Source organism: Pristiophorus japonicus, chromosome 7 (assembly GCF_044704955.1).
Source record: "Pristiophorus japonicus isolate sPriJap1 chromosome 7, sPriJap1.hap1, whole genome shotgun sequence".
In the NCBI taxonomy this organism is placed as follows: Eukaryota; Metazoa; Chordata; class Chondrichthyes; family Pristiophoridae; genus Pristiophorus; species Pristiophorus japonicus.
The window spans coordinates 242,739,252-242,761,916 of NC_091983.1; the positions used below are offsets into that span (position 1 = coordinate 242,739,252).

Consider the following 22,665-nt stretch of genomic DNA (forward strand, 5'->3'; position numbering starts at 1 on the left):
GCTTGTATTCACTGGAGTTCAGAAGAGTGAGAGGGGACCTCATAGAAACGTTTAAAATTCTGACGGGTTTGGACAGGTTGGATGCAGGAAGAATGTTCCCAATGTTGGGGAAGTCCAGAACCAGGGGTCACAGTCTAAGGATAAGGGGTAAGCCATTTAGGACCGAGATAAGGAGAAACTTCTTCACCCAGAGAGTGGTGAACCTGTGGAATTCTCGACCACAGAACGTTGTGGAGGCCAATTCACTAAATATATTCAAAAGGGAGTTAGATGAAGTCCTTACTACTCGGGGGATCAAGGGGTATGGCGTGAAAGCAGGAAGGGGGTACTGAAGTTTCATGTTCAGCCATGGACTCATTGAATGGCGGTGCAGGCTAGAAGGGCTGAATGGCCTGCTCCTGCACCTATTTTCTATGTTTCTATGTTTCTATGAACATTCAACTTCAGGACCACATTCCTGCTTTCTCGCCATACCTCTTGATCCCCCTAGTAGTAAGGACCTCATCTAACTCCTTTTTGAATATATTTAGTGAATTGGCCTCAACAACTTTCTGTGGTAGAGAATTCCACAGGTTCACCACTCTCTGGGTGAAGAAGTTCCTCCGCATCTCGGTCCTAAATGGCTTACCCCTTATCCTTAGACTGTGACCTCTGGTTCTGGACTTCCCCAACATTGGGAACATTCTTCCTGCATCTAACCTGTCTAACCCCGTCAGAATATTATATGTTTCTATGAGGTCCCCTCTCATTCTTCTGAACTCCAGTGAATACAAGCCCAGTTGATCCAGTCTTTCTTGATAGGTCAGTCCCGCCATCCCGGGAATCAGTCTGGTGAACCTTCGCTGCACTCCCTCAATAGCAAGAATGTCCTTCCTCAGGTTAGGAGACCAAAACTGTACACAATACTCCAGGTGTGGCCTCACCAATGCCCTGTACAACTGTAGCAACACCTCCCTGCCCCTGTACTCAAATCCCCTTGCTATGAAGGCCAACATGCCATTTGCTTTCTTAACCGCCTGCTGCACCTGCATGCCAACCTTCAATGACTGATGTACCACGACACCCAGGTCTCTTTGCACCTCCCCTTTTCCTAATCTGTCACCATTCAGATAATAGTCTGTCTCTCTGTTTTTACCATCAAAGTGGATAACCTCACATTTATCCACATTATACTTCATCTGCCATGCATTTGCCCACTCACCTAACCTATCCAAGTCGCTCTGCAGCCTCACAGCATCCTCCTCGCAGCTCACACTGCCACCCAACTTCGTGTCATCTGCAAATTTGGAGCTACTACATTTAATCCCCTCATCTAAATCATTAATGTACAGTGTAAACAGCTGGGGCCCCAGCACAGAACCTTGCGGTACCCCACTAGTCACTGCCTGCCATTCTGAAAAGTACCCATTTACTCCTACTCTTTGCTTCCTGTCTGACAACGAGTTCTCTATCCACGTCAATACACTACCCCCAATCCCATGTGCTCTAACTTTGCACATCAATCTCTTGTGTGGGACCTTGTCGAACGTCTTCTGAAAGTCCAAATGTACCACATCAACTGGTTCTCCCTTGTCCACTCTACTGGAAACATCCTCAAAAAATTCCAGAAGATTTGCCAAGCATGATTTCCCTTTCACAAATCCATGCTGACTTGGACCAATCATGCCACCTCTTTCCAAATGCACTGCTATGACATCCTTAATAATTGATTCCATCATTTTACCCACTACCGATGTCAGGCTGACCGGTCTATAATTCCCTGTTTTCTCTCTCCCTCCTTTTTTAAAAAGTGGGGTTACATTGGCTACCCTCCACTCTATAGGAACTGATCCAGAGTCAATGAAATGTTGGAAAATGACTGTCAATGCATCCACTATTTCCAAGGCCACCTCCTTAAGTACTCTGGGATGCAGTCCATCAGGCCCTGGGGATTTATCGGCCTTCAATCCCATCAATTTCCCCAACACAATTTCCCGGCTAATAAGGATTTCTCTCAGTTCCTCCTCCTTACTAGACCCCCCGACCCCTTTTATAACCGGAAGGTTGTTTGTGTCCTCCTTCGTGAATACCGAACCAAAGTACTTGTCAATTGGTCCGCCATTTCTTTGTTCCCCGTTATGACTTCCCCTGATTCTGACTGCAGGGGACCTACGTTTGTCTTTACTAACCTTTTTCTCTTTACATATCTATAGAAAGTTTTGCAATCCGTCTTAATGTTCCCTGCAAGCTTCTTCTCATACTCTATTTTCCCTGCCCTAATCAAACCCTTTGTCCTCCTCTGCTGAGTTCTAAATTTCTCCCAGTCCCCAGGTTCGCTGCTATTTCTGGCCAATTTGTATGCCACTTCCTTGGCTTTAATACTATCCCTGATTTCCCTTGATAGCCACGGTTGAGCCACCTTCCCTTTTTTATTTTTATGCCAGACAGGAATGTACAATTGTTGTAGTTCATCCATGCGGTCTCTAAATGTCTGCCATTGCCCATCCACAGTCAACCCCTGAAGTATCATTCGCCAATCCATCCCAGCCAATTCACGCCTCATACCTTCAAAGTTAGCCTTCTTTAAGTTCTGGACCATGGTCTTTGAATTAACTGTTTCATTCTCCATCCTAATGCAGAATTCCACCATATTATGGTCACTCTTCCCCAAGGGCCTCGCACAACGAGATTGCTAATTAATCCTCTCTCATTACATAACACCCAGTCTAAGATGGCCTCCCCCCTAGTTGGTTCTTCGACATATTGGTCTAAAAAACCATCCCTTATGCACTCCAGGAAATCCTCCTCCAACGTATTGCTTCCAGTTTGGTTAGCCCAATCTATGTGCATATTAAAGTCACCCATTATAACTGCTGCACCTTTATTGCATGCACCCCTAATTTCCTGTTTGATGCCCTCCCCAACATCACTACTACTGTTTGGAGGTCTGTACACAACTCCCACTAACGTTTTTTGCCCTTTGGTGTTCTGTAGCTCTACCCATATAGATTCCACATCATCCAAGCTAATGTCCTTCCTAACTATTGCCTTAATCTCCTCCTTAACCAGCAATGCTACCCCACCTCCTTTTCCTTTTATTCTATCCTTCCTGAATGTTGAATACCCCTGGATGTTGAGTTCCCAGCCCTGATCATCCTGGAGCCACGTCTCCGTAATCCCAATCACATCATATTTGTTAACATCTATTTGCACAGTTAATTCATCCACCTTATTGCGGATACTCCTTGCATTAAGACACAAAGCCTTTAGGCTTGTTTTTTTAACACCCTCTGTCCTTTTAGAATTTTGCTGTATAATGGTCCTTTTTGTTCTTTGCCTTGGGTTTCTCTGCCCTCCATTTTTCCTCATCTCCTTTCTGTCTTTTGCTTTTGCCTCCTTTTTTGTTTCCCTCTATCTCCCTGCATTGGTTCCCATCCCCCTGCCATATTAGTTTAACTCCTCCCCAACAGCACGAGCAAACACTCCCCTGAGGACATTGGTTCCTATTCTACCCAGGTGCAGACCGTCCGGATTGTACTGGTCCCACCTCCCCCAGAACCGGTGCCAATGCCCCAGGAATTTGAATCCCTCCCTGCTGCACCATTGCTCAAGCCACGTATTCATCTGAGCTATCCTGCGATTCCTACTCTGACTATCATGTGGCACTGGTAGCAATCCCGAGATTACTACTTTTGAGGTCCTACTTTTTAATTTCGCTCCTAGCTCCATAAATTCATGTCCAGCAACACAGAATACAAAGGCAAAGCAAGAGGGTGGTCCCTAGCCCCATACATTACAGAAAATTGCAGACACCCAGATGGAGATATCATACAGCCATCACCTGCGGACATGCACCTCACTTTCGCTTCCCCTCCTCGCTTCACGGTGCCTGGCCGAGGAGCTCTTCAGGTGGTGCCTCATTGGGGGTGAAGGCAGATGCCGTCGTTGCACGAGTATGGGAGTGGGGAGTGCCGAGGGTGCAACATTCTCTGATGCACGAGGCAGGATCTTGGTCCTTGCTCTTATCTGTCATGTTGATGCAGAACCTCGGGGTGGAGTGCCGCGCTCACGGACCACTGGGAGGCCTGTGGCAGCAGTGTTCTTGGCTATCATAGAAACATAGAAACATAGAAAATAGGTGCAGGAGCAGGCCATTCAGCCCTTCTAGCCTGCACCGCCATTCAATGAGTTCATGGCTGAACATTGAGTTCATGGCATCCAGGGACTCTGCCACCCACGGTCATGGTGGCCAGCTGTCTGGACATGCCCCACAATGTTTCGATGAGCTGATCACCAATGTCTACAGTCCTCCTGGACAACTGTACCATCTCTCTGCTGTCATATGGCGCTCGGGTAACAGATCTGCCACATCCACGAGACAACCGCGGAGACAGCGCCGTCTTGGGGACAAATGGGGTGCCCTGTAGCGAGGTGCTTGGGCCTTGTACCTCCAGAGTGGAGGCTGGAATGACTGGAGAACCATTAGATGGCCTTAACGTGGAATAGCTTCAGGAGCGTGGCGATGCAGTTTCCTCGAAGTCCGCGTTCCCATCCGTGGAGAACAGACACAGCAGATTGACGGGCGAACATAAGAACAGAAGAACAAAAGGATTAGGAACAGGAGTAGGCCATCTTGCCCCTCGAACCAGCTCCGCCATTCAACAAGATCATGGATGATCTGGCCGTGGACTCAGCTCCACTTACCCGCCCGCTCCCCATAACTCTTAATTCCCTTATTGGTTAAAAATCTATCTATCTGTGATTTGAATACATTCAATGAGCTAGCTTCAACTGCTTCCTTGGGCAGAGAATTCCACAGATTCACAACCCTCTGGGAGAAGAAATTCCTTCTCAACTCGGTTTTAAATTGGCTTCCCCGTATTTCGAAGCTGTGCCCCCTAGTTCTAGTCTCCCCAACCAGTGGAAACAACCTCTCTGCCTCTATCTTGTCTATCCCTTTCATTATTTTCAATGTTTCTATAAGATCACCGCTCATCCTTCTGAACTCCAACGAGTAAAGACCCAGTCTACTCAATCTATCATCATAAGGTAACCCCCTCATCTCCGGAATCAGCCGAGTGAATCATTTCTGTACCCCCTCCAAAGCTAGTATATCCTTCCTTAAGTAAGATGACCAAAACTGCACGCAGTACTCCAGGTGCGGCCTCACCAATACCCTATACAGTTGCAGCAGGACCACCCTGCTTTTGTACTCCATCCCTCTCGCAATGAAGGCCAACATTCCATTCGCCTTCCTGATTACCTGCTGCACCTGCAAACCAAATTTTTGGGATTCATGCAGGGTTTTCCGGTCCAGGGTGTCCTTGGAGATGGAGCACGCGGTGTCCACCGGTACGCTCGCGGCCTTCCGCGAGAGGTGGGCACCGGAGGGACTGGAGTGCATCATCACGCCCGGCAACCAAATTTTAATTTGATTTTACGTTTTAAAGTTTAATTTGTTTTAATTGCCGGTGCTTTTAGTGTCCCCCTCCCCTTTTATAGGGGGCACTGGAAAAATTTGATTTTAGCGCAAAAGGGGAAAAAAAAAAAAAAAAAAAAAAAGGGGGCCTTGAAAATGTCTGCTGTGTCACCCAGGTCGGGTGGCATGGTTTTAATGTTTTATGTTTTTGCAGGTTAACTCAAAAGAGTTTCATGCAGGGTTTAATGTTTTGTTTTACAGATAAACTCTAAAAGAGTTTCATGCACAAGGACCCCCAGGTCGCTCTGCACCTCAGCATGTTGTAATTTCTCCCCATTCAAATAATATTCCCTTTTACTGTTGTTTTTCCCAAGGTGGATGACCTCACACTTTCCGACATTGTATTCCATCTGCCAAACCTTAGCCCATTCGCTTGCCCTATCTAAATCTCTTTGCAGCCTCTTTGTATCCTCCACACAACCCGCTTTCCCACTCATCTATGTGCCATCTGCAAATTTTGTTACACTACACTCTGTCCCCTCTTCCAGGTCATCTATGTATATTGTAAACAGTTGTGGTCCCAGCATCGATCCCTGTGGCACACCACTAACCACCGATTTCCAACCCGAAAAGGACCCATTTATCCCGCCTCTCTGCTTTCTGTTAGCCAGCCAATTCTCTATCCATGCTAATACATTTCCTCTGACTCCGCGTTCCTTTATCTTCTGCAGTAACCTTTTGTGTGGCACCTTATCGAATGCCTTTTGGAAATCTAAATACACCACATCCATCGGTACACCTCTATCCACCATGCTCGTTATATCCTCAAAGAATTCCAGTAAATTAGTTCAACATGATTTCCCCTTCATGAATCCATGCTGCGTCTGCTTGATTGCACTATTCCTATCTAGATGTCCCGCTATTTCTTTCTTAATGATAGTTTCAAGCATTTTCCCCACTACAGATGTTAAATAACGGGCCTATAGTTACCTGCCTTTTGTCTGCCCCCTTTTTTAAACAGAGGCGTTACATTAGCTGCTTTCCAATCCGCTGGTACATCCCCAGAGTCCAGAGAAGTTTGGTAGATTATAACGAAAGCATCTGCTATAATTTCCGCCATCTCTTTTAATACCCTGGGATGTATTTTATCAGGACCAGGGGACCTGTCTACCTTGAGTCCCATTAGCCTGTCCAGCACTACCCCGCTAGTGATAGTGATTGTCTCAAGGTCCTCCCTTCCCACATTCCTGTGACCAGCAATTTTTGGCATGGTTTTTGTGTCTTCCATTGTGAAGACCGAAGCAAAATAATTGTTTTAGGTCTCAGCCATTTCCACATTTCCCATTATTAAATCCCCCTTCTCGTCTTCGAAGGGACCAACATTTACTTTAGTCTCTCTTTTCTGTTTTATATATCTGTAAAAGCTTTTACTATCTGTTTTTATGTTTTGCGCAAGTTTATCTTCGTAATCTGTCTTTCCTTTCTTTATTGCTTTCTTAGCCATTCTTTGCTGTTGTTTAAAATGTTCCCAATCTTCTAGTTTCCCACTAACCTTGGCCACCTTATACGCATTGGTCTTTAATTTGATACTCTCCTTTATTTCCTTGGTTATCCACGGCTGGTTATCTCTTCTCTTACCGACCTTCTTTTTCACTGGAATATATTTTTGTTGAGCAATATGAAAGAGCTCCTTAAAAGTCCTCCACTGTTCCTCAATTGTGCCACCGTTTAGCAAGTGTTTCCAGTCTATTTTAGCCAACTCTGCCCTCATCCCACTGTAGTCCCCTTTGTTTAAGCATTGTATGCTCGTTTGAGACACTACTTCCTCACCCTCAGTCTGTATTACAAATTCAACCATACTGTGATCACTCATTCCGAGAGCATCTTTTACTAGGAGATCGTTTATTATTCCTGTCTCATTACACAGGACCAGATCTAAGATAGCTTGCTCCCTTGTAGGTTCTGTAACATACTGTTCTTAGAAACAATCCCGTATGCATTCTATGAATTCCTCCTCCAGGCTACCCCGTGCGATTTGATTTGACCAATCGATATGTAGGTTAAAATTCCCCATGATCACTGCCATTCCTTTTTCACATGCCTCCATTATTCCCTTGATTATTGCCCGCCCCACCGTGAAGTTATTATTTGGGGGCCTTTCAACTATGCCCACCAGTGACTTTTTATCCCCTTACTATCTCGAATCTCCACCCACAATGATTCAACATTTTGTTCATTAGAGCCAATATCGTCTCTCACAACTGCCCTGTTATCATCCTTTGTTAGCAGAGCTACACCACCTCCTTTCCCTTCTTGTCTATCTTTCCGAATCGTCAGATACCCCTGTATGTTTAATTCCCAGTCTTGGCCACCCTGCAATCACATTTCTGTAATGGCCACCAAATCATACCCATTCGTAATGATTTATGCCGTCAACTCATTTACTTTATTTCAAATGCTGCATGCGTTTAGGCAGAGTGTTTTAATCCTTGTTTTTAAACCATGATTTTTAATTTTGACCCCTCCTGCAGCCCCTTTATATTCAGTTGCCCTTTTTGTTTTTTGCCTTGGGTTTCTCTGCCCTCCACTTTTACTCATCTCCTTTCCATCTTTTGCTTTTGTCTCCTTTTTGTTTCCCTCTGTCTCCCTGCATTGGTTCCCATCCCCCTGCCATATTAGAGAATCGGATATCCTCAACACCAGATGTTGGATTGTCCAGAGAGTCGGGCCCCGCGACCACACCTTCTGGCCTCTGTGGGAAGTGTTGTTGGTTGAGCTGCAAAACACAAATGAGGTCATTCGAAGAGAAAGGGGTGCGAGGGTCATAAGGTGAATCCAGCGCTCCACAGCATATGCACGACAAAAGCACCAACGCTCTAAAAATCATCACAAACTTCACATTTCATGACCGTCAACACATTTGCATTCCAATGATTTTCATTAGGCCAGCGTTATATCTATGACAATTTTAGAAATCATCTATCATATATGATTGTTCGGATATGAGTGGGTGTGGCATCTATTGACTTTACATCATGCAATGGTGTAAGCTTTAGAAATGTGGCATCATTTCAGGGTCTGCAGATACGTCTGTGGCTGTCCGGGGGTGCTTTCCCATGAGTGCGAGCACTCATTCCTCCATCTCAGTGATGTCGCTGGGGACTGGTGGCCCCCCCACCTGTTCAACTCTGCACGGACCTCATCGTCGATAGCTTCTTCTGTAAAAGGTGACATGACGACATGGCATGAGATCATTGCATGATATTATTGCTAGGTACTGTCACAGAGACTGATACAACACATAATCGACAGATGTGATCATCATTATTATGAAAATTATCATTCGTTACCTAAAGACGTACACCGTGACCGCAGGCTTTGAGTAAAACATTCCCGGTAAAAGTGAAAGACCTCACATCTGATGATAGTCACTCATGGCTGTTACAAATCAAATTATATAAATACATAAGTACATATAAATCAATGTAATACTTACTCTTGCAGATCCCACAAGGCCATTCCATCGTTTGCGGAATTGGTTGCCCTCACGAACCTTGTTGGTTGCCGACGAGAGCACCTCAGCTATCTCGGTCCATATCTTCTGGTACGCCTTTGGAGTGGGCTTCCCACGCCCTCTTTGTGTCAAATCACCCCAGCGTGACTCGATCTTCTGCAGGAGGGAGGCATTTGCCTCGTCTGAGAAACTCCTGACTCTTTTGCGCCCTCCAATGCGCTCCTCTCCCAGCTCACTGCTCTCTCTCCCATGTATTTTACATTATTATATATAACTGTACCCTAACATGCTATACATGACTGTAATAAGATATGACCTGTAACCACCAGCATACTTTACCACCAGGGGTGCACTTGCAAGAGACAGGTATATAAGGACAGGTCTCAGGCAAGTGCAGCATTCCAGAGCTGTGAAATAAAGGTGCAGGTCCAGAATGACTTTGACTTCACTACATGCCTCGTGTGAATCTGTACTGAGGGGACAGGACTTTACAGTGGCGACGACTTACGGGATTACAGAATCCACAGAATGGCGAACAACGGATCGGATGAAAAGTACAATGCGGGAGACAATTGGGAGGACTTTATAGAAAGACTCCAGCAAAGCTTTGTAACCAAAGACTGGTTAGGCGACGATAAGGCAGACAAGAGAAGAGCCCATCTCTTGACCAGCTGTGGCTCGAAAACATACGCTTTAATGAAGGATCTGTTGGCACCCGAGAAACCAGCAAGCAAGTTGTTTGAAGAATTGAGCACACTGGTAAGAGACCACCTGAAGCCAGCGAGCAGCCTACACATGGGCAGACACAGGTTCGACAACTACAGATGCTGTGTGGGCCAGAGCATACCCGACTTCGTGGCAAAACTTTGGAGGTTGGCTAGTTTATGTGAGTTCTCCGATGAACTGAGGAGAGAAATGCTGAGAGACTTTTTCATTGAAGGAATAGGCCACGCAGGCATATTCTGAAAGCTCATAGAGACCAAGAACCTGACATTAGAGGCAGCAGCACTGGTTGCACAGACATTCTTGGTAGGGGAAGAAGAAACGAGGTTGATTTACAATGCAGGTACGACAACGAACGAAATATCGGAACAAGAAGTTCACAGCGCTAAACAAGCTGCTACCCCCACATACAGACAAAACCGGGAGAACAGGCTCTCCACAGCAGGCAGAAGCCATCAAGGGCCACAGGAACAGCCATTCACACCTCATCAACCCACAATGCGAGCAATCAACTACAAACTGAGAGAAGCTCAAGAGAGATCAGCCAGACGCAGCTCATTCTTTGGGAATACTTTGAACAATGGAACAGGTCTGTGCTCGAGGTGTGGGGGTGGGCACTCATCAAGGGGATGTCGATTTCAGCAGGCTGTTTGCAGAAATTGTGAATATACAGGGCATTTGGCCCACGTGTGCAAAAAAACGGCAGCTCGGCTGGTATATTAATCGGATGGATCGGAAAGCAGACCAGAAGATGGTGGGGACAGTACCCGGGACACCGATGTACAGCGGGTCAACACGATCAATGGCCGCTGCTCCTACAACAGGACGCCTCCTATAATGATGAGGGTCCTACTCAATGCGATATCTGTCAACATGGAGCTGGATACGGGAGCGAGTCAATCTCTCATGGGCGCTCAACAATTTGAACAACTGTGGCGGCATAAAAGAGACAGACCAAAACTCACAAGGTTCGACACCAAACTACGGACCGAAACCAAAGAAATCGTACCAGTCCTCGGCAGCGCCATGCTTTCTGTTACACAGAAAGGGACAGTGAACCGACTTCCCCTGTGGATTGTCCCCGGAGACCCCTCAGCACTGCTGGGGAGAAGCTGGTTGGCAAAACTAAATTGGAAATAGGATGATGTCCATGCCATGTCATGTGAGGAACGGACCTCCTGCTCAACAGTTATAAAACGATTTGAACATCTCTTTCAGCCAGGTGTGGGCACTTTCAAAGGGGCCAAAGTCAAAATCTACATCACAGCGGATTCTAGACCGGTCCATCACAAGGCCAGAGCTGTACCCTATGTGATGAGGGCAAAGATTGAACACGAACTAGACAGGCTTCTGCGGGAAGGCATTATATCACCTGTTGAAGTTAGCGACTGGGCAAGTCCCATCGTCCCAGTCATGAAGCCTGATGCATCCGTACGAATCTGTGGGGACTACAAATCTACCATAAACAGAGTCTCCCTACAGGACCAGTACCCGCTGCCCAGAGCGGAGGAATTATTTGCCACATCGGCTGGAGTTAAACTTTTCTCAAAATTAGACCTCACATCTGCGTATATGACGCAAGAATTGACCGAGGAATCCAAGCTACTCACCACCATCAACACACATCAAGGCCTGTTCATGTACAATCGATGCCCATTCGGCATCAGGTCGGCAGCTGCCATATTCCAGCGCAACATGGAGAGTCTGCTCAAGTCCATCCCGGGGACGGTTGTATTTCAAGACGACATAATTATCACGGGCAGAGACACCGACTCCCATCTCCGTAATTTGGAGGAAGTACTAAAGCGGTTGGATCGGGTAGGCCTACGAGTCAAGAAATCCAAGTGCCTGTTTCTCGCACCCGAGGTTGAATTTTTGGGCAGAAGGATTGCTGCTGATGGAATCCGCCCAACAGAGTGCAAAACAGAAGCAATTCGCCTGGCACCCAGGCCCCGGAATGTCTCAGAACTGCGCGCCTTTCTCGGGCTACTCAATTACTTTGGGAACTTTATGCAGAACTTAAGCACGCTGCTGGAGCCTCTCCACGTGCTACTCAGAAAGGGGTGCGATTGGTTTTGGGGGGACGCCCAGGAACACGCCTTCAATAAGGCACGCAACCTTCTGAGTTCCAACAGTGTTTTGACTTTCTTTGACCCAGGTAAAAAGCTAGTTCTCACATGCGATGCATCAGCGTATGGGGTCAGGTGCGTTTTGCAACATGTCAATAGTGCGGGCAAATTACAACCCATAGCTTATGCCTCCAGGTCACTTTCGCGGGTGGAACTCGGGTACGGAATGGTGGAGAAGGAGGCGCTCGTGTGCGTGTACGGTGTCAAAAAGATGCACCAATACCTTTTCGGGGCCAAATTCGGGGCCATAGCCAGATCCCACATCTGGTGGCCTGGTATCGGAGAGCAAGGCAATAAACGCCAACGCCTCGACGTGAATTCAACGCTGGGCCCTCATGCTGGCGTCCTATGACTTTACCATAAGGCACAGACCAGGCACAGACAACTGTGCCGACGCGCTCAGCAGGCTATCCCTGACGACCACGGAAGGGTCTGACGAACAGGACTGTGAGATAGTCATGGCAATCAATGCCTTTGAGTCCACAGGTTCGCCTATGACGGCTCGCCAAATCAGAGCCTGGACGGCCAGCGACCCCACGTTATCCTTCGTAAAATGATGTGTCCTAACCGGTGACTGGGCAGAGGCTCGCGATGCCTGCCCCGAGGAATTAAAACCCTTTCACAGGCGCATGCATGAGCTATCACTAGAAGCAGACTGCCTGATGTGGGGCAGCCGAGGAGTCATGCCTCTGAGAGGCAGAGAGGCATTTGTCCGGGAGCTCCACCGCGAGCACCCGGGGATCGTTCTCATGAAGGCCATAGCCAGATGCCACATCTGGTGGCCTGGTATTGATGCGGACTTGGAGCTCTGCACCCGAAGGTGCACCATTTGTGCCCAACTCAGCAATGACCCCAGGGAGGCTCCACTGAGCCCCTGGCCCTGGCCTACCAAACCGTGGTCACGGGTGCACGTAGACTATGCGGCCCATTCATGGGCAAAATGTTCCTCGTAGTTGTAGATGCATTTTCAAAGTGGATCGAATGCACCATTTTAAACATGAGCACAACCTGCACCACTGTGGAGAGCCTCGCAACCATGTTTGCAACGCACGGAATCCCTGACATATTGGTCAGTGACAATGGTCCGTTTTTCACCAGTGCAGAATTCCAAGATTTTATAATTGACCACGGCATAAATCACGTCAAGACGGCACCATTCAAGCTGGCCTCCAACGGCCAGCTGGAGAGAGCAATGCAAATCCAAGGTCCCAGGCTGCAGGGTCACCTGTTGCGACTACTGCTGGCATACAGGTCTCGTCCGCACTCACTGACTGGGATCCCCCCCGCGCAACTGTTGATGAAAAGGACTTTAAAAACAAGGCTCTCATTAATCCTCCCAGACATGCACGAAATCGTTGAGGCAAAGCGCCGTAAGCTGACTGAGTACCATGACAGAAATTCGAGGGGGAGATGGAATGAGATAGGGGACAAAGTGTTTGTACTAAACTATGGCAGGGGTCCCAAATTGCTTGCAGGGACAGTAACGGGCAAGGAAGGAAACAGGCTACTGGTAGTACAAATGGACAATGGCAAAACCTGCCGGAGGCATGTAGACCAAGTCAAAAGCAGATTTACCAACAACACTGCGGAACCAGAGGCAGACTACAATGTGGAACTCGCACCACACCTGGTGGGCAGACAGAGGGAACAACCTGAGGAAAGGGCAATCCCAACAGACAGCCCAGGCGAGTCAACAACAATCACACCAATCGAAACAGACAGCCCAGGCGAGATACCAGCAACCACACCCAAAGAAAAACAAACACCAAGGCAAACAACTGAACCACAACTCAGAGGCTCCACGCGAGAGCGTAGACCACCTGAGAGACTGAACCTATAAAGACACTAAGACCTTGGGGGAGGGTGATGTCATGTATCTTACATTATTATATATAACTGTATCCTAACATGCTATATATGACTGTAATAAGATATAACCTGTAACCACCAGCATACCTTACCACCAGGGGTGCACTTGCAAGAGACAGGTATATAAGGACAGGGCTCAGGCAAGTGCAGCATTCCAGAGCTGTGAAATAAAGGTGCAGGTCCAGATTGACCTTGATTTCACTACATGCCTCGTGTGAATCTGTACTGAGGGGACAGGACTTTACACTCTCCAGTGTCAGTCTCCACAGCGTGCTTTGATGCCTCCTCCTCTCTCTCCATTATAGGCCAAATTTGGTCAAATATGTGGCTGGTAACAGCTACTTTTTGTTTGCCTGCTTGCTGTGAAGCTCTCAAGTCTCCCTCCTCCCTCCCAAAGCAGCCACACCACAACCAGACAAGCCTTCAGACCCTCTCAGCTCCCTCGCTCTCTGTCTCCTCTTCTGCTCATGTCATGATGACCCTTGACCTCCTGAATCACGAAAATTGAGCGTTGCCATGCTGTTGCTAAGGATGGCCACACTTTACGGCAGAAGGCAAAAAAATGTAACGCTAACGCCCATTTTATATCGTTCGCGGTAACGGCCATTTTCAAAAATGGAGCTTTCAGACTGGGCGAGAAGCCGGCTATCTGAAAACCCTTTTTTAATGCCCACGCCAGAAATATCGCCCAAATCACAAAAGTGGAAGTTCTAGCCCCATATGATTCTATGATTAAAAAAAAGAGTCTTCAATTACCATCATTTAAACTCGGGAAAAAACTGTGTAATGGACAAAGAGGAATTGCTGAAATATGTACTGGAGAAATTTTTTGATCAGCATGTTTGCAGCCTAATAAGGAAGGAAGCAGTGCAGGAGTCGGCCGACAATTTAAACAAAATGGCGGCCGCAGCAGTATGCCCTCCCTTTTAAGGGCGGATGCACCGCCCAGCCACCTGCAGCTTCACACCCTGCAAAGTTGTTGGGAGCACCTACTGGCACCGACCGCACTCCCGTGGGGTGCAAAAGGGGTGAGGAGTCAGCACACCAGGCAGGGCATGAAAGAAGGGGCGCAGCAGTAAGCTGTTTCCACTGCCCCTGACTCGGGGGCAATTGCGGATGTGTCGCACCCTCCGCCTGCCTTATCGCTCCGTTACTGTCTCAGAGGCGGTAACAGCACTTAAAAAGGGGGCAATTTCGACCTCAAAATGTTTAGGAACAGAAAAAGGTCACCAAACAATCTTGTCCTTTTTTTAAACACCACTTACCTAATTTGGTCCGTTTATCATAAATACTCTCTTGATCATTTGATTGTCTCCACTGTAGCACGTTACGGTTCACTTCCAAAATCATCTGGATTATTCGGTTAATAGCATGCTGAATATCATCGAGATTCGGTACCATAACCTATATCATAAAAGCAATGTTAAGTTATCAAAAAAATTATAATTTTGTATTAATGTGGCCTAGTTCCGAGAAGTGCTTACCTCTACTCTGCAAGATTCTGATATAAGCATATAGTTCTATTGCACTATTCCCAGTCAATCCCATTATATAAAAAATTATTTTTAAAGTATAAAGGGCTGTTAATGCTCGTCTTGCATAGTGGTGACAGGACCACTGATTGTGAGGCATTTTGCCTGCTGTAAGTCCATGTGTGCTCATTGATAGTTTAGCTTGGCATTCTCGGCAATTAGTGCACAAAGATCAGGGGGTGGGATATCCCTGAGCAGCAGCTTTTAATGGAATGCAGCTTACTCTTAAAACTGTCATGCAGACTCAACAACTCAACTTCAGCAAATGGTTTTGGAGGTAGTGCTGCAGGATCTCCTGCATAGAATGGTGGCTGGTATTGGAGCATAGGCTCATCAGCCAATGAAGGCCAGTTCCAGAACATCATGGATAGAAGGGACAAAAAAGAATGAATGTTGCATTGGTTGTCCACTTAACCTGAGAAATCAGGCAGAAATGTTCTGTTGTCAGGAAGATTGCCGAGATAGATGCGGTTCACATTTTGGATCCTTTCAACATGTCAATATTTTGCCTTAATCGACAATGTTCCAGTGACCCTGATTGTGATTGAGTTCTAAACTCCCACAATGTGCTACTATTATTATATAAAACTAGCTAAATTGTAACAAGTTGGGCATGCTTCCTCCAGCATATGTAATTTGCTTACTGGGCTGGAAATTGCATAGCGCCCCGTTTGGGGTGATAACTTTTGCGGAAGCACAAAAGTATCGGCAGGCGCTAAAGATTTGATTCAGCCGGGAACTTCGCTTTAGCACTCCAAGAGGGAAGCGGAGCATGAGAGCGCTAAAGGGAGTGAGGGGGCAGTATTGGCAGAGCACTGCACAATGTTCCATGCAGCACTGCTGGTTGTACAGGCTCCTTCCCTCCCTTGTAGGGAAGGGCTAATGCTGCGTTGATTAAATCCTAAGACTGTGTCTCTTGGGCAATGGCACCTGCAATATGCACATGGCAGCCCCAAGCACTCTAAGGGAGTGCAGGACTGCGTAATCGCAGGGTCCAATAACAGCAAAATGCAACAAACTGAGGACATAATTACATTTTTCCCTACCTGACTAGCACTGCCTTTAATTAGCACTCCCCAAGCAGCCAGCTGAGGTGACAACACTGCCTGCAGCTGCCGTTGTTGGAGCCCAGTGATGCTGCAGCAGGGAGAAGCGAATTTTACATCCGGGGCGATAACGGGACACTACGCACCAGATGACATCATGCTCTCCGGGGTGCAAGAGATCGAGGCAGTAAGTTTTAGCGCCAGTGTAAACCCGCCAGAAAAGTTTGCAGGCTTCGGTGATTTCACTGTGTCCACTCGGCAAGCCCTCAGCGCCTCGTTACTGTCCCCCGGAGGTGCTAACAGCAGGCGCAAACCAGGCCAATTTCTCCCCCTTTGTCTCTTGTATTTGAGATATTATCATATCCTTTTTACAGAGGTCATTCCAATAAATCCAATATATTCAATATATTCAACAGGTTCCCAATCTATGTGCAATTTAAGACTGGGAGATCAATTTTCAATCGCATTGGAGTATGGCTGCATGATGAAACTCTCTGTTATCCTAGTCAAGTTTTCATTCTTCTTGGGCAGCAGGAGAAGCCAAATACTAATTTTTATACAGAAAAAAATTTGTGCTGTATTACAGGGGTGTACAGAATTTTTATAACGTGGGAGGGGGCCTCAGAAGCTGCACCACAGAGGACAATGACCAGCACTCTGCCAACTGTCCATGCACCTTCTTGAAGGTGAGCAGCACACCTGCTTCACCAACTCTACGTCCATTTGAGATGGAAGTCGAGTTCCAAGTAGTTTGCTAAGGCAGAATCTTCTCTTTCAAAATACATGTTTGCTAGTATTAACTAAGCTTTCATTGTACAGGTGATCCTCAAGTTTCCGCCTGGAAATTTATTCCATTGTATTATATGATATTAATATAGGATTATAGGGGGCAAAATTGGAATTGGTAGTGCCCATTTATGGGTGCTAAGAGGCCCCTTAAGATTCCTAAGTGGCGTTCGCAGTGCATATGCACTTCTGATGCGAAGTGCGTCGGACGCCATATTAGTAAATGGGTTAGCGCACGTATGCACCCAATGTCTGCCTGCAGTATGTAGACCATGCATGCAAAGCAGATTTGGAAAAAAATGGTAAAAAGACAAAATGAAAAGTTATTTATCTGAATGCACAGAGCATTCGTAAGAAGATAGATGAGTTAACGGCACAAATAAAAATAAATGGGTATGATCCGATAGCTATTACAGAGACGTGATTGCAAGGTGACCAAGGCTGGGAACTGAATATTCAGGACTTTTGAAATTTCGGAATGATAGGCAGGAAGGAAAAGGAGGTGGGCTAGCTCTGTTAATAAAGGCTGAGATCAGTGCAGTAGTGAGAAATGATATTGGCTCAGAAGATCAAGATGCAGAAGCAATTTGGCTAGAGATAAGAAATAATGAGGGAAAGAAGTCATTGGTGGGCTTAGTCTATCGGCCCCCCAACAGCAGCTACACTGTAGGACAGAGAATAATCAAGAAACAATGGAGGCTTGTAAGAAAGGTACTACAATAATCATGGACAATTTTATCTTCATATCAATTGGACAAATCAAATTGGCAAAGGTAGCGTTGAGGATGAGTTCAAAGAGCGTATTCAGGATGGTTTCTTAGACTAATACATTTTGGAACCAACCAGGAAGTAGGCTATTTTAGATCTGGTAATGTGTAATGAGGAAGGATTAATTAATGATCTCATAGTAAAGGATCCTCGAGAGAATCATAGCATGTTAAAATTTCAAATGCAGTTTGAGAGTGAGAACTTGGGGCTCAAACTAATGTCCTGAACTTAAATAAAGGCAATTACAAAGGTATGAAGACAGAGTTACATAGAAAAATAGAAACATAGAAAATAGGTGCAGGAGTAAGCCATTCGGCCCTTTGAGCCTGCACCACCATTCAATAAGATCATGGCTGATCATTCACCTCAGTACTCCTTTCCTGCTTTTTCTCCATACCCCTTGATCCCTTTAGCCATAAGAGCCATATCTAACTCCCTCTTGAATATATCCAATTAACTGGCATCAACAACTCTCTGCGGCAGGGAATTCCACAGGTTAACAACTCTCTGAGTGAAGAAGTTTCTCCTCATCTCAGTCCTAAATGGCCTACCCCTTATCCTAAGACTGGTTCTGGACTTCCCCAACATCGGTAACATTCTACCCGCACCTGTCCCGTCCCATCAGAATCTTAAATGTTTCTATGAGATCCCCTCTCATCCTTCTAAACACCAATGTATAAAGGCCCAATTGATCCAATCACTTCTTATATGACAGTCCTGCCATCCCAGGAATCAGTCTGGTGAACCTTCGCTGCACTCCCTCAATAGCAAGAACGTCCTTCCTCAGATTAGGAGACCAAAACTGAACACAATATTCCAGGTGAGGCCTGACCAAGGCCCTGGACAACTGCAGTAAGACCTCCCTGCGCATATACTCAAATCCCCTAGCTATGAAAGCCAACATACCACTTGCCTTCTTCACTGCCTGCTGTACCTGCATGCCAACGTTCAATGACTGATGAACCATGACACCCAGGTCTCGTTGCACCTCCCCTTTTCCTAATCTGCCGCCATTCAGATAATATTCTGTCTTCGCATTTTTGCCCCCAAAGAGAATAACCTCACATTTATCCACATTATACTGCATCTGCCATGCATTTGCCCACTCACCTAACCTGTCCAAGTCACCCTGCAGCCCCCTAGCGTCCCCCTCACAGCTCACACCGCCACCCAGTTTAGTGTCATCGTCAAACTTGGAGATATTACACTCAATTCCTTCATCCAAATCATTGATGTATATTGTAAAGAGCTGGGGTCCCAGCACTGAGCCCTGCGGCACCCCACTAGTCACTGCCTGCCATTCTGAATAGGAGCTGTTTATCCCGACTCTCTACTTTCTGTCTGCCAACCAGTTCCCTATCCACGTCAGTATATTACCACCAATACCATGTGTTTTGATTTTGCACACCAATCTCTTGTGTGGGACCTTGTCAAAAGCCTTTTGAAAGACCAAATACATCACATCCACTGGTTCTCCCTTGTCCACTCTACTAGTTACATCCTCAAAAAATTCCAGAAGATTTGTCAAGCATGATTTCCCTTTCATAAATCCATGCTGACTTGGATTGATCCTGTCACTGCTTTCCAAATGCGGTGCTATTTCATCATTAATAATTGATTCCAACATTTTCCCCATTACTGATGTCAGACTAACCGCTCTATAATTACCCGCTTTCTCTCTCCCTCCCTTTTTTAAAAGTGGTGTTACATTAGCTACCCTCCAGTCCATAGGAACTGATCCAGAGTCGATAGACTGTTGGAAAATGATCACCAAAGCATCCACTATTTCTAGGGCCACTTCCTTAAGTACTCTGGGATGCTGACTATCAGGCCCCGGGGATTTATCGGCTTTCAATCCCATCAATTTCCCTAACACAATTTCCCACCTAATAAGGATGTCATTCAGTTCCTCCTTCTCACTAGACCCTTGGTCCCCTAGTACTTCCGGAAGGTTATTTGTGTCTTCCTTCGTGAAGACAGAACCAAAGTATTTGTTCAATTGGTCTGCCATTTCTTTGTTCCCCATTATAAATTCACCTGAATCCAACTGCAAAGGACCTACGTTTGTCTTCACTAATCTTTTTCTCTTCACATATCTATAGAAGCTTTTGCAGTCAGTTTTTATGTTCCCGGCAAACTTCTTCTCGTAATCTATTTTCCCCCTCTTAATTAAACCCTTTGTCCTCCTCTGCTGAATTCTAAATTTCTCCCAGTCCTCAGGTTTGTTGCTTTTTCTGGCCAATGTATATGTCTCTTCCTTGGATTTAACACTATCCTTAATTTCCCTTGTTAGCCACAGTTGAGCCACCTTCCCTGTTTTATTTATACTCCAGATAGGGATGTACAATTGTTGAAGTTCATCCATGTGATCTTTAAATGTTTACCATTGCCTATCTACCGTCAACCCTTCAAGTATCATTCGCCAGTCTATTCTAGCCAATTCATGTCTCATACCATCGAAGTTACCTTTCCTTAAGTTCAGGACCCTAGTCTCTGAATTAACTGTGTCACTCTCCATCTTAATAAAGAATTCTACCATGTTATGGTCACTCTTCCCCAAGGGGCCTCATACAACAAGATTGCTAATTAGTCCTTTCTCATTACACATCACACAGTCTAGGATTGCCAGCTCCCTAGTTGGTTCCTCGCCATATTGATTTAGAAAACCATCCCTAATACACTTCAGGAAATCCTCCTCCACCGCATTGCGACCAGTTTGGTTAGCCCAATCAATATGCAGATTAAAGTCACCCATGATAACTGCTGTACCTTTATTGCATGCATCCCTAATTTCTTGTTTGATGCTGTCCCCAAGCTTACTGCTACTGTTTGGTGGTTTGCACACAACTCCCACTTGTGTTTTCTGCCCCTTGGTATTCCGTAGCTCCACCCATACCGATTCCACATCATCCAAGCTGATGTCCTTTCTCACTATTGCGTTAATTTCCTCTTTAACCAGCAATGCCACCCCGCCTTCTTTTCCTTTCTGTCTATCCTTCCGAAATGTTGAATACCCCTGGATGTTGAGTTCCCAGTCTTGGTCACCCTGGAGCTATGTCTCCGTGATGCCAATTACATCATACCCATCATACCTGTGCAGTTAATTCATCCACCTTATTCCGAATACTCCTCGCATTGAGGCACAGAGCCTTCAGGCTTGTCTTTCTAACACACTTTGCCCCTTTAGATATTTGGTGTAATGTGACCCTTTTTGCGTTTTGCCTTCGGTTTCTCTGCCCTCCACTTTTACTTTTCTTCATTCTATCTTTTGCTGCTGACCCCATTCTACTTCCCTCTGTTTCCCTGCATAAGTTCCCATCCCTCTGCCATATTAGTTTAACTCCTCCACAACAGCACTAGAAAACACTCCCCCTAGAACATTGGTTCCGGTACTGCCCAGGTGCAGACCGTCTGGTTTGTACTGGTTACACCTTTCCCGGAACCGGTTCCAATGTCTCAGGAATTTGAATCCCTCCCCTGTGCACCACTCCTCAAACCACGTATTCATCTAAGCTATCCTGCGATTCCTACTCTGACTAGCGCGTGGCACTGGTAGCAATCCTGAGATTACTTCTTTTGAGGTCCTACTTTTTAATTTAGCTCCTAGCTCCCTAAATTCGTTTTGTAGGAACTCATCCTGTTTTTTACCTATATCATTGGTACCTATATGCACCATGACAACTGGCTGTTCACCCTCCCTTTTCAGAATGCCCTGCACCCGCTCCAAGACATCCTTGACCCTTGCACCAGTGAGGCAACATACTACCCTGGAGTCTCGGTTGCGGCCGCAGAAACGTCTACCTATTCCCCTTACAATTGAATCCCCTATCACTATAGCTCTCCCACTCTTTTTCCTGCCCTCCTGTGCAGCAGAGCACCCACAGTGCCATTAACTTGGTTGCTGCTGCCCTCCCCTGATGAGTCATCCTCTTTAACAGTCCCCTGCACTACCTTCCTTCCACTGCTCTTCCTGTTGGTCACCCATTCCCTATCTGGCTGTGTACCCTTTACCTGTGGTAAGACCAACTCGCTAAACATGGTATTCACGTCATTCTCAGCATTGTGCATGCTCCAGAGTGAATCCACCCGCAGCTCCAGTGCCACAATGCGGTCCGTCAGAGCTGCAGACGGATTCACTTCCCACACACATAGTCGTAAGGGACACCGGAAGCATCCCTGACTTTCCACATCGTACAGGAGGAGCATAACACGTGTCCGAGCTCTCCTGCCATGACTTAACCTTTAGAGAAACTTAAATTGGCAACAACAATGCTAAAGGTTACTTACTGATATTGAAAAAAAAAAGAAAAACTACCAATCACCAGCCAATCACTTAACCCTTTGGCTGTGACATCATCTTTCGATTTCTTTCTACTTCTTTTTTGCCTCCCTGCTGCAGCTGCACCGGCTGGCCTCTTGTAGGCCTCCTCGACGTCCCGCTCTGCCTCCCGACTCCCTGCTGGGCCTCCTCTCCGACGTTGGGCCTCTTGTAGGTCTCCTCGACATCCCGCTCTGCCTCCCGACTCCCTGCTGGGCCTCCTCTCCGACGTTGGGCCTCTTGTAGGCCTCCTCGACGTCCCGCTCCGCCTCCCGACTCCCTGCTGAGCCTCCTCTCTGACGTTGGGCCTCTTGTAGGTCTCCTCGACGTCCCGCTCTGTCTCCCGACTCCCTGCTGGGCCTCCTCTCTGACGTTGGGCCTCTTGTAGGCCTCCTCGATGTCCCACTCCACCTCCCGACTCCCTGCTGGGTCTCCTCTCCGATATTGGCTGAAGTGGACTGACATTTAAGGAGCTATTTCATAACTCTCAGCAAAGATATATTCCAGTGAGAAACAAAGACTCTGAGAAGGATAAACCATCCGTAGCTAACTAAAGAAGTTAAGGATAGTATCAAATTGAAA

The 22,665-nt window shown here is 46.5% G+C and overlaps 1 protein-coding gene across 1 annotated transcript in view; it reads right to left on the bottom strand.

The window, feature by feature from the left end:
- Window positions 1-22,665, bottom strand: part of LOC139266712 (dynein axonemal heavy chain 8-like) — a 2,132,242-nt gene that overhangs the window by 1,013,477 nt on the left and 1,096,100 nt on the right. Inside the window, exon 31 of the mRNA XM_070884298.1 lies at window positions 14,899-15,037. Within this exon, the coding sequence (XP_070740399.1) occupies window positions 14,899-15,037 (139 nt within the window). The remainder of the gene's footprint in view (window positions 1-14,898; window positions 15,038-22,665) is intronic.